This window comes from Marmota flaviventris, chromosome 16, assembly GCF_047511675.1.
Source record: "Marmota flaviventris isolate mMarFla1 chromosome 16, mMarFla1.hap1, whole genome shotgun sequence".
Classification (NCBI taxonomy): Eukaryota; Metazoa; Chordata; class Mammalia; order Rodentia; family Sciuridae; genus Marmota; species Marmota flaviventris.
The window spans coordinates 2,636,665-2,649,644 of NC_092513.1; the positions used below are offsets into that span (position 1 = coordinate 2,636,665).

A 12,980-nucleotide genomic window follows, 5' to 3' on the forward strand; every position below is an offset into this window, starting at 1 on the left:
GTTATTTTGACTTGTTTACAGACTCTAACATGATAAGAGGACTCTGACTGCAGACTCTGCCCTGCGCACAGGTCAGCTTTCTTTCCCATAATAGATGGGCCCAAGGTGTTCAGTCTGGGCTCAGTGAGCACACCTCTCAGGACCAGCCCCTAGGTTGGATCCCATACTCGAGGTCAGGGCCTCTTGTGGTAGCTCTGTCTTTCCTTTCCTTGACAGTGCTTTTGTTGACCCATTGCTGAACATTCTGGGTCGGTAAGAAAGTTCCATTTTCCTTGAGATACTTTGGAACTGTGTCTTTAAGAATTCCCATGGAGACTTGTGGGCCAGAATAATTGGAAAGCACATCAGTAGTGGGTAGAGGTTTAAATGTTAGGGTTCTTCTTTCTCACTCTGCAGTTCTCATTATTTACAGAAATTACAACTGCAGTGTAGCATAGGCTCTGTCCTAGATGTCCCCAATGTTTTTGTCGCTATTTATGTGTAGAATGTGCCTCGTTATACTTATCAGCCTTTCCTTTTTGGGCTTGGAGTGCTCTACTAACATTAATTAATACTTAAATCAAATTCTTTTCCTGTGGGCTTATGAAGCTATAGATCATGGGGGCTTTCTTTTGGATCACATGAAGCTGCGTACTCATGTAGTGATCGTATGCTGTGACAGAAGTTGACATACACTTTTACATATACATAATAGACGCTCAATTGTCCAGTCGAAACAATCCTTGGAAATTGAGTTTTCTGGTCATCATGTATTCCCCCGTGAACGGGGTTTACTGGGTATCCACTGCAGGTCAAGCTGAGGCCAATGCTTTTCCTGCTTCTGTGATTCTCAAGCTCCCATGCTTGGTTTAGACAAGGTCACAGGTGCATTGCCTCGCAACAAGGGTGGAGGGTGGACATTCCCAGAGGAGAGCCCAGAATGTGAAAGACCTGAAATGGAAGAGTGTGATCTGTTGGAGGAGCTATCTGAAGGTGAGCGTGGCTGGAGGAGGGCAAATTGGAACAGGTGGGCAGAAGTGAGGGAGAAGGCTGTCCTCACTGGGACACGGAGTGTCCATGCTAGAGCACCCAGTGGAGGGCTGACATCTGCCGACCCAGCCTTGTGGACTTGTGGAGGTTCTGGGCAGGGGGCCGGGCAGCCCTTTGCAGACTCTTGAGGTGAGAGACTGGGCAGCCCAGTTGGGGGGCTGGAGGAGGAGGGAAAATTCAAGAGAGGCTGGGGAGGAGGTGGGGTGCAGGGGTCCTGGCTGCAAGGGAAGGAGAGCGATTGGGCCCACTCAGCGCTTTGAGTGAGGCAGCTACATGGGCCAGCCCATTCCAGAGCCTGGAAGGAGAAGCAGGGTGGACCCATTTTCAGAGTAATTGTGAAGTTTGAGGTGGCTTTTGGATGAGAAAAAAGGGCATGTCCAGCAGGCAGGGATGCACTGGTTTGGATGGAGAGGAAAGATTCTAATGAGCCTCTTTCTGCTGGATAGCTGTCATCACTGAGTTCATTCAAGGTCAGCCACTTCCACCCAGAGACCTGAATGGTGTGAAGTGTTAGGACAGTGGCCCTCTCACCTTGATGCCCACCTTCAGTATCACCTTGATGCCCCCTGGGTTTCCTTTCTGTGGAACAGTGAGGGCACACTTACTGGACACAGTAAATGAAGAGGTGCAGCACCTGGCATGGGCATGCATCCAGCCAGGTCTCCTCCTGAGTTGTTCTGGGAATGAGCTGTTGTCCTAGTAACCAGGGAGCACGGTGAGCAACATGCATGCAGGCACATGGGAAGCCATGTCTGCACAGCCACCAGCAGGCACTAGGAACCTCCCCCAGGGCCTCTGGTCTCTGCTGGGTGTCCTTGCTTTCTCAGGGCCACCTGGGCTTGTGTGTGCACGTGCCTCATTTAAGAGCCAGGTGTCTCATTAAAGGCAGGACACGAGGAAACCCAGCTTGGGAAGAGTTTTGTCTTCTGTCTTCCATTCATGCATCCAGCTGCTAATTGTGGTTCTCACAAGACCTCCAGTTGAGAACGGCTGTTGTTGGGTGTTAGGTGTCCAGCCATGGAAAACTGCCCGACTTTCCATGTTAGTGTTTTCTGAATTAGAAAATTCTAAGAAACCCTAGCACACACGATCTCCAGTGGAACAGTCTCAGAGTTGAGAGCTCCAGGTGAGTCTATGGAACCGATGTCACTAGTCCCAGGCCAGAATCCAAGTACTTATCAGCACATATGAACTTTGAGGAGATGCGACACAGTGTCCTTTGCTGTGTGTCTGGGAGCAGTCTCTCTTCTGCAGCTGTCCCATGTGAGCCTCTTCCACGACAGGCCTGGACTTTCCCAGAGCGGCAGTGAATCCCACTGATGGGCAGGTGTGGGATGGGCAGTTTAGCCTCTGGAGTTGAAGATAGGGTTTCTAGGAGGTAGCTCATGATCACTACCTCTTGCCTGGATATCTCATTCTTTTGAATTTTGTGTGTGTGTGTGGGGGGGGGGTGGGGGTGGGTGTGTGTGTGTGTGTGTAAAACTAGAAAAACGTAAACGTTTTTAGGCACTGGCAGCAAAGAGCCATCTTTGTTTGTGGGCACCTGTGGGCAGCTTCTCCAGACCAGTGGATGGATATCTTTGTCCACTGGGTGCCTTCCATATTTTTGTTGAAGACAGACCTGTCCACATGGACAGCCAATCCTGGGAGCCACATTCTCACAGAGAGGAGGTGTTCATACATACTGTGTCTTTAAGATGCTTTTCCTGTTTTCACGTGATTGTGTAGATGCTCAGGCCCTGGTGGTCACAGGATTCATTAGAAAGGACATGTTTTGAATGACCTGATGAGACGAGGTGAGGTGCTCTGGACGTGTGAATGCCCAAGTAAAACTGGGAGGTTTGCTTACTGTTGCAGAAGTGAATTGCTTTAACATTATCATGTTGTCCTTAAACATTAGGGATTAAAATACTTTCTGAAACCAAGAAAGATGAGCCTCTCATCCCACTGGTTTTGGGTTTTAAAAGACCAAATTGGCTATTGAAACATTGAGTCTGGTATTTTGATTTGTTTAGATTTCTTGCTAAAATTTAAAGACTATGATTAGTAGTTTATTTCTTATTATTCTAAGTGTTATTTTAAAATAGTTAAGCTGGAGTGATAATTCCATTAATCAAAATAACAGGAAATGAAAAAATAAATGGCAACCTAACTTGTCTCATTTTTAACTATGGATATTATGCTGCAAGTGATGGAGAGTCTTGTAGGTTGAGAATTTTGCAGGTGGAGAATCTGGTAGATTGGTGTATTTGAAGATATGTGTGATCTATTTTTAGTATCACTTTTAGGTTCTCAACATCATATATATCACATTTCAAAATGAAGGTCATTTGTTTACATTTTTCTTATTCATAAAACCAAACGAGCATCTTAGGACTAGTTATTCATTTTCTCTAATGTGCTACCAAAAGTCATGGGCAGCACTGGCACCTTGTCACGAGCCCCTGCTGACCGGCTGTGTGTTGGGGAAGGTCTTGGTCCACAAGCTGTCCTGTGTGCTGGTCCCTGAGCCTGGGTATCCCGTCTGCCTGTCTGATACAGGCCCTGTCCTGGAGGCTGAGCACCTCCATGTGCGGCTGGAGCACAAAGGGCTTCTTTGCCAACACTTCTTTGGCACATACCCACGACTGCATGTTCGTGCCCTTACCTCGGAAAGCAGGGGGAACCAGACTTCATGAGTTGCAGAAGTCAGTCTCTGTCCTGCAACGTGAGCAGCCCTAAGGAGAGTGTCAGCATCACTGAGAAGCTAGGGTCTGTGTTACTGTTTTCCCTCCCAGGGGAAAATGCAGCTTGCATGTGGTCAAAATGTTACAGTGTGTCCACTTCATGAAGGTGTTTCTGGGGTTCTGTTCTATCTTCCATTCATTAAGAACCCTGCAGGACTGCTTTATTGAATAATAAGATGGTGGCCTCAATGGATCAGTGGTCTAAAATGACTCTAAAAATGAGGCATGGGAATGCATCTTTTCAATTATAAAGAGAAAACAGGACCTGGGCATCTGGATTTATGGACACAACTTAACAGTCTTCTTGGGTTTATCCAAGCTTTGCAGACCTAAAATGCACATTTTAAAACTTCCTGAGCCCTGTGGTTTAGCACCCCAGCCGCCTCTTCCATATCCTCTGTTGGGGGTTGTTGGTGCTCATTGTTCATACCTGACACTCTGTCCACTGCAAGTCTTTGTGGTCAGTGCAAAGGTGTTTGAAGGCCAGTGCTTCCAGGGCTGCAGTCTATACAAATTGTAGACACACAGGACACTGTACATCCACATACATCTTCTCTTTGTGAATGTGCCCTGATAGGTCCTTCTGGGACCTACTGATGGTGAACGTCCCACCGAGCCCCCAAGATCTCTCCCAGCATGATACTGCTGTGCAAAAGTCACTGCAGGAAGTTCACTAGCTACATGAGGGAGTTTTATCACATCCCCATTGATTTCTGCTTCCTATACCTCAGAGGCACTGCCGTCCACACTCTGCCCCCACCCCAACCCCGCATGTGTTTGCGGAGTATCTTCTGGCTTCCACCATATGTCAACTGGCAGGTGTGATGAATGCAGACCAGCTTTAAGTAGCAGTTTTCTGAAACTGATAGCTCAAGAAGAGCACTCAATTTGTGATGTCTGCCAGAGCTGCCTTATGTCTAGGGTTCCGTTGGCATAACTGGAGACTGGAACTTTCTGTGAGTGTGGTGGTTTGTGTGTGCCTGTTAATTTCAAGCAGTCTGTTTCACTTCGTAAGTGTTTTAGTCGGATGTTACTATGGTGCGGTGAGATTAATCTCTCCATGTTGCTTTGTCCTCAGATGGCAAGTGACACTACTCACATGGTGGCACTTCAGATGTCACTTGTGAGTGCTGCAGGCTCCAATCACACTTGCTTTTACCTTGCGGTTCACCCTAGGATACCACTGCTATTTTTCCAACATGGTAATTATTTACAGAAATTGGTGAAAGCTCTCTCAGGTTCTGACAGACCTACCTGTGTGGATGGCCTAGACGGAGCCATGGGACTGTCATTCCCCCTGGAGTGCTGCCTCTCAGTGCTCCCCACCTCCCCTCCTGCCCCCTTCAGCCTCTTCTCCAGGGCCAGCTGGTTCACCACTTCCTGCAGTCCGTGTGTGCGAACCCTGGAGGAGTCCAGTGAATCTGGCAGAATCCCTGGGAAGGGTCTGGAGCTGCAGTCGGGGCTTTGGCCTGGGAGTGAACTTGACCCAGAAGGCTCCAGGAGGGAGGAGGAGGATCTGAGCTGCTCTGTTCTCTTTTTCTCTCGCAGGGGGGAGACCACGCCCACCCCGGCTCCGCGCAGACCCTGCCGCTCAGGAAGGGAACCTAGGACGCCCGCGCCCCGCGCGCCCCCTGGCGGCCCTCGGCGGTGTCCTCCCAGACGTCCTGGCTGCCGCCCCGCTGCGCCCCTGACCATCCAAGGAGGAGCCGGAGGCCTCCCGACCAGACACCTCGGCCGGAGCCACCGCACTGCAGCGGAGCCTGGTGGCGAGGCCTCTCCCCGCTGAGGCTTAGGAAGCGAAGACGCCCAGCCCGGAGCCCGTGCAGGCCGCGCCTCTGCCGCCCTCCGGCCACCGCCCGCTGGGCGAGCAGGGGTGCAGCGGGCACAGCGGGCTCCAGACGTCCGCGGCCTCCGAGACAAGATTGAGACACTGGAAAAAAAGAAACTTGTGTGTTGGACGGAGCAGAGAAGCTAAGCACTGTAGTTGGAGCCCAGAGCTCAGCGGGACTGTCGCGTGGTGTCAGGGCGGAGGTGCAGCCGAGGTCGAGGAAGCGATACTACTGCCTCTCCGTGTCTTAGTGGGTGTGGACAGTAGAGAACACGGGAAGGAGGTGGCCTTCAGGAGCCGTGGAGATCGGGTGCGGTGGAGAAGGGGTGAAGGATCCCCACCGCGCAGAGGTCCGGCCCCTACCTGCCGGCGGATGCCTGCCTGCGAGCGCGCTCTGCCCACCTTCCTGCAAGTCCAGCCGAGGAAGCACGTCTGTCCGCGGGACGGGTCGCGCTGCTTTGGGAAGGAGAGCTAGTGGGACACGAGGACAAGCAGGCTTCTTTGTTTAACTCAGGACCTTTTTGTAACAGGGCTACATTCTGCAAACTGCTCACAGAGGAGGGCTGCACGTCTTAACCAGTTACCTAGCCACTGAGTCCTCCCAGTCTGGGCCTGTTGTAGTAATGGCAGAAGAACCCCTGAGCAGAGGGGGCCCTCAGCACTAGGGTGCCGGGCTCCGCAACCTTCTGCTCCCCACCCCACCTCTCCCCTGCACCACCCCAGCAAGTAGGTGTCTTTCCTCTTGGGCCTGGTGACCTCCACAGGGCGAGGAACGGCTCCCGGCCAGTGGGGGTCACCAGACTGCGGGTGGAGACGCTCTATATACCTCTTCCTCGTGGTGCACAGCGAGGGTTGGTGGTGGGTGGTGGGGGTTCGGCCCGCGACAGAGGACCTTAGACCATGCAGTGTACGCATCTTAATCGTATTTCACAGATATAAATATTTTCTTTTCCTATTGCCGTGACACTATGTGTGATGGTAATATTTCTGAAAGTTTCAGATTTTTGCACATATGATTTTATGCATTATCAAAAGTTACTGCTGCCTTGAATGAAGATGTTCTGTGAAATTTTTTGCAAAAGCTTTACTAGTTTTTTTTTTTAATTGTGAAATTTTGTAAAGGCAGGAAATGGATTAAAATGAGCATGCTAAATATATTTTTCAAAAAAAGCAATAATTTTACATGTACAGAAATTATCCTAACCTTTAATACTGGTGAGAGCAACAGTTTACTTAATACAGTAATGGATTAGTGCAGTTTTTGTAGAAAATGGGCTTCTGATACAAAGACTTTGTTTAAACACACACACACTCCCAAAGTGTGCTTTCCTGTTCTAATGATTTGTTGGATTATTATATTATTATTATTATTATTTTATTGTTATTGTTAGTTAATGTTTGGGTCTGGATTCTGTTTGTTACTGAGTTTAAATTACTTGACAGTTGAGGTGGCGGCCACACTTGCAGACAATGCAACGTAACTGCTAGCTTATGTATATCTATCTATATTATTTTTTTTACTTATTTTTTCCTGATAATATTACACAGATATGTATGGGAATGATCTGTCTTGGTGTGCTTAGGAATGTCCGCGCGCACGTCGCATGACATCGTGGGGTGTTCTGGGAAGTTACTTGGAGTGAGGTGCTGAGGTGCCTTCCTCTGTCCACCTAAGATGTCAGAACACCCTTCTGTTGGTTTATGTCTGATCATTTTGATAGTTTCCCCAAAGTGATCATTTCTGCGTTTTCTTGGCTTTTATTTTCTTGGCTGAAAGTAAACGGTGACAGGGACGTTTAGGGACTAGCGGTCTGGTCCTGTCTGTTCTCTGTGTTTTAGTTATTAAAAGACCTTCTGTACCCAAAGTGACACACAGGTGTCGTCTGCATTCTTCCTGTTTCAGAGCGACCTGGGAAAGCGCAGATTCACCCGACCTCCTGCCCAGTTGGTCTGGGGGGGAGAGGGGTGAGCCTTCCCGCTGTGGCAGGGTGGCCTCTGAGTCTGGCTCCTGGGAGAGCAGTGTGAGGACGGCGGGCCCCCACTGTGTCCCCCACCACCTGGAGGGCTGGCTCCTTTCTTCCTCTGATCATCAGTATTGTATTGGTTTGTGAGTTTGTTGATGTCAGTTCAACCATAGTATTTAATATGATTTATGATTTCTTATTTATTTAGCCACTGTGTTTTGATTCACTTCTCTGAATGATGGTCTCACACGATACGCTTCTAAGTCGCCTCTGACTGTTAAACTCTCTACTACCTCTGCTGTCTGCCGTCTCCTTGTGTCCTAACAGATTTACAGTATTGGTCTAGTGTGGCTTAGACCACAAAGGGTTCAGCTGTCCACCCAGCTGTTCTGTCCCTGCCCTGACCTGTGTGCTTGCTGCTTCCTGGCTCTGCTCGCCTGACCAGCTTCACCCACCACCTTCTCCCTGTCACCTTCCTCCTCCTCACTCACATCTCCTCCTCCTCTCTGAATTCACATAACACACAAATGATGAGCTTCTAAAAATCCTTCAGGTTATTCACTCATAGTCCTTAATTCAAAGAATGAACATTTAAGTCCTCCCCAGTGCAGATGCTAATTGTCTTCTCTGGGAATTGACCACTGTACCTGTCCGCGTTTCTTCCTAGAGAGTCTTGTTGTAATCTTAGGTGGGTGCATTTCACCCTTGTCAACTCAAGACAGATTTTTGAAGCCAAGTGGATTTTTCCTTTTTGGTTCTAAAAAGTATTAAATATTTTAAGATGTGCCCCCGATATTTACTTATTTATTTTTTAACCCAAGGGAAACACTGGTTTTTTAAAAGTAAGGTGCTCTAGGAAACGGCAGCTGAGAGCTGCAGGGGTCACTTGGTAGGACGAGGCCCACTGATGCTGTAACAGGCTTGTTACCCTGCGCCTTCTGCCTGGCCTTGGGGCCGCCCTGCTGGGCGCGGGACCCAGGCATCTCTGTAAGGCACATGGAGGTCTCAGGGCCTCACACCTCTCAGGGTGCAGCAGGTGGCAAGCCCAGTTTCTCTGGGGCCTCTTGGGTGGTGATTCTGGTCATTTTCTGTTCTTTCAACCAGAAGAGCAAGTGCAGTTGATGGGGCGATTGGGGTGTCTGCCAGATCAAAGGGAGTGGGTGCAGTCCTCGGTCTGTAGGGAGGAGAGCACCCCTGTACTTACAGCCAGAGGCTTCGCCAGCATCCCTCCAGATGGAGAGCCCACCCGACCAGCCGAGAGGCTCCCCTAGACAGACAGGAGACTGCTCTCGGGGCTTCCCCCTTTCCGCCCGGACAGTATCTGAAGGAACGTTTGTGTTTTACTGCTTTTAGCTTTAGTGACTTATCATTTGCAGATATTTATTAACTGAGCAAGAAAAACAGAAATCACAGGTGAGGACTTGTGGCAGTGATGAGGTCCTTGTTTGCCGAGGTTCACACACACTCCAGAGCCCTGACTCGCCTCCGGGGAGTGACCCACCCAGGGCCACCCAGCAAGGGAAACGTCCATTCTTCATCAACTTCCTAACTGTACTTTGAGACAGTAAAATGCAAAAGACCATAGAATTTGTATTTCTTTTTTTAAAATACAATTTATAACATTATATTTTGTACTCTTTATATTAGAATTTGTAACTAGATTGATGTATTTAACTCTATTTCTGAAAAAGTAATTCAGTGTTTCAGTTGTGTGATAAAAATATTTAGATAAAACATATTCATTCTATTGGAATTTGAAATAAATAAAGACATCTTGGAGTTCTTGAGATTTGTAAGACCTTTTACCCTGTTTCAGAAGGTGGCTTAAGTCATTCAACAGCCGGGGTTATTTATTTTTGTTGGCTGAATATAGACCAAAGTGTTAATGTTCCTTATTAATATCAACGTAGTAGTTCTAGGATGATTTGAAAGATATTCATCTAAAGAGATGCCAGAATATCCAGTGTGATTTCAAGTCCCCCGTGGCCTGCAGGAGATGTGTGTGCTCTGAGGGAGGAGGCTTGCTGGCCTCTTCTCCCCGCACACCTCCCAGTACCCCTCTCTGCCTCTCGAGCACACACGGGGCTCTGGTGCCACTGGCAACCCCCAGGGGCCACGTGGGAGTGGACGTGAACATGGTACAGAATCGGCCACACCTGAGTAAGACCAGTGTACCAGAAGATGGGCTCCCTGGGGCTGCTACTGTGCTCTGCTGTGGTTTGCTGACATCAAAAGCAAGGTGTCAGGCCATCGGGGCAGTGACACTACTAACCAAAAAAAATAGCCTGTGTTGAAGTTAAAGATGTGCTTGTGTCTCTGGGTGGAGGAGAGGAGAAGGGGAACCTGAGCATGGCTTTCTACACAATCCTGGGCAGAAAGTTCCAGTGTGGACTGTGCCCGGTCCTCTGTGTGGCAGGGAGCCCTGGGCGTGTCCCTGCTCCACTGAGATGAGTTGCTGTTTGAGGGATCTTTTTTGAGAGGCCCCTGGATCATGCAGACTGCAGCACAGCTCAGGAAAACTGTGCGACCCCCGTCTTTAGAGCCCACCTGATAGTTGCTGGCTCCTGGAAGGGGGAGATGCCGACGAGGACATGTCAACCCAGATTCCTTAAAGGCAGCCGCTTGGCCAACTCACATGACGGCACCTGTGCTGGGCCCGACCCTGGCTAGATCTGTGTCCTTCCCCGGGACTTCCCCAGGGACACTGATGTTTCTGTGTTCACGCCCCAGATACTCAGTCCCACCCCGGGGTGTTGACAGACTACCTGACTCCTCCCCAAGACAGCAGCCCCTCGCCTCCTGTGCCCGTCACCTCCTATCAGCCTCCGGGTGGTCAGGTGGTGAGGCCAGGATGAGCTCCGAGAGTCCCCAGCCTGAACTGTTGGGAATTGGACGGAGGACCAGGCTGAGAGCTCACTGGGTATGTGGATGCAGGACCTGGGTGTGGCCTAGGTCTCACATGAGTGTGCACACGTAATAGCTGTAGAACACTGCAGTGCATCCATGGGTCTGTGACACACCTGCGTGTCCCCCTGATACTGGGTGGTCTGCAGGCAGCGGGGGTGCAGTGCAGATCTGCGTTACTGATGTTCATAGTCTCACCTTCATAAAAACAAGGTGGATCTATTCAAGGGACCAGCAAAACTACCAGAAGAGCCATGAGTGCCCTGGGTTTCCCAGGCCGGCTTTCCTCACGGTCAGCTGGTTCATGGAGCCATAGCATGGATCCAAGGGAGGGGAACCCTGTGGGAATCTGGAGCGTGTAACGGGCACCTGCTGCTCTGACCCCATTCACAGGAGAGGAAAGGAAGTGAAGGATTCCTTGCAGTGAGGCAGAGGCAGGAGGAGAGCAGCCCTGGGCCTGCCAGGTTGCTTGGACTGGGTGATTTTAAGCTTCAGGATTATTGCTCTCCGTCAGTCTGGCCCCAGGAGTCCGAGGGTGAGGTGGCAGCACTCACTGGTGACAGAGCTGGCTCTCTGCTTCCCAGCTGATGTCTCCTGTGCATTCCCAGGTGGCGGGAGGACTGGCTCACGTCAGTTTCTCTAAGACACTGGTCCCATTCAGGAGGCTCCACCCTCGTGACCCCATCACCTCTCAAAGGCCCCCCTCTCCACGTGGCCTCAGTGGCCTTAGGTTTCAGCTTGAGTCTGGGGATGGACCTCAGACCATAGAAAACACTCCTTTTTCCACAACTGAAGCAGACAGGAGGTCCTCATTCAAGCCCATTTCCTTGATAGTAGCGGGGCCTTGGCTTGGTGGCCCACAGTGTCCACTGGCAGAGGGTGAGGCGGCTCTGCCTCTGTGTCCTGCCTTGGCAGAAGAACAGCTTCTGGGCCTCTTCACTGCCTCTCCACCTTGGGCTGTGCCGAGCTCCCTTCTGGGAATCCACTGAAGGGGACCTTGAGGCCACACAGAATGTTTCCGGGACAGGGTCATTGGGTCAGAAGGCTGGTGGCCTTGGAGAAAGGCTCACTACTCCGTGAGCTCTTGTGAAATGTCTGGGCCACCTTGGGCCTTCGGAAGCTCTGTGCGTAGACCTGAGCTGTGTGCTGGCAGGCTGCTACCTGTGCAGAACTACCCTGGGAGGAGAGGAGCACCAACTCCACTTCCTGATCATTTCTGAAGACTACAGTATTATCATTCTTGTTCAGAGAACCAAAGAAACATGGAAATCTCACCGCATTGAAAGATCACAGACTTTCTTAAAATCATAGACGGTTTTTGGTGATGTAAATTTACCTAACGAGTCGCATGCTGTGCGCTGTGTTGGGTCTGCCCAGGAAAGAGAACAGCGTGGGACCTGCGATCTGTACTCACAGCAGAGGAGCAAGGACCATGGGCCCAATGCAGAGGGAGGTGGGTCCTGGTGAGGATGCAGGTGGAAGAGGGATGGTGTCCACCTGGGGCAGAGGTCATGGATACAATGAAATCAAGTGACTGTGTGTCACCAGGAGCAGGTGATGTCAACTGAAGCCTTTGCTGAAATGAATTGGGGTGGTGTCCTGGAATCGAAGTGATTTGCCTCTGACATTCAGACTGGCCCTGCTCGGATGGTTTCCAATGAGATCTCCATGTGGGAGAGAAAAGTGGCTTTGGAATTTCTGGAAGGGAAAGTCTCAAGGGTAGGATTGGGAGGTTACCCTGGTGTATGTAGAGCAGGTGAACTGTCGGGTCTGCAGGGACATTGCCATGATTCCTTGATGATGTTACTTCGGAGTGAAACAACAGAGCTTCCCAGCTGCCCAGATACGGGGGTAGCATGGGGGGAGCAGGGGCAGCACAGCAGCTGGCCACGTGTGGTTGGGAGGGAGGGAGTGTCTGCCGTTGAAATTCAGGGAAGCAGAGAAAAGCCAGGGGTGGGTGACAGAGTGACCGAGGGACACATAAACCTGAGACAGGCCAGGTGAGAAGGTGTAGTTGGCACACAGCTGAGAGGAAGTCTGCAGGAAGGTCATGGTGGACGCTGGTGTGTGCGGCTCCAGGAGACATGGCTCTAAGCCTCAAAGGAGAGAGAAACAGAACAAAAACTGCCATCTCAAAGGCCACTTCCGGCTGAACTCGGATGCTCACCTTGTCTGGTGCGGTCTCGGTGCTGTTTGAGGCAGGCGTTGAGAACTCCCTGGTACAGGAGAAAAGTCAAAGTCACGAGGCTACTGCGAGTCCAGGTGTGTGGACCTCTGCTCCTTGACCTGGTGGATGTGGTGCCCAGGTAACATGTGGCTGCCCCCCAACGCTGATCCCGCTGGTCCCAGCACCCTGCCAGGTGGGGGGAAGGTGCTGTCTGCCTGCTCTGCGTGTGGGCTGGGCCATCCCTGGATCAGAACCAGGGACCAGGGCACGGAGGCTGCCCCGAGTTGCCCTGGTGCGAGTTCAGGACTGGCATGGGGCAGGGAGGCCGGGATTTCTGCTGGCCTGGGGTGAGGCCCAGGGGT

The 12,980-nt window shown here is 50.7% G+C and overlaps 1 protein-coding gene across 4 annotated transcripts in view; it reads left to right on the top strand.

The window, feature by feature from the left end:
• Positions 1–9,248, top strand: part of Znf516 (zinc finger protein 516) — a 105,522-nt gene extending 96,274 nt beyond the window's left edge. For 3 of the 4 annotated variants that reach the window (XM_071602629.1, XM_071602628.1, XM_027935287.2), the window contains exon 6: positions 5,304–5,452. In XM_071602629.1, coding sequence (XP_071458730.1) covers positions 5,304–5,363 — 60 coding nt within the window. In that variant the 3' untranslated portion in view covers positions 5,364–5,452. Of the gene's footprint in view, positions 1–5,303 lie in introns of all 4 variants that reach the window. The other variant, XM_071602630.1, reaches the window with a different exon arrangement.
• The last annotated feature ends 3,732 nt before the right edge of the window (positions 9,249–12,980 follow it).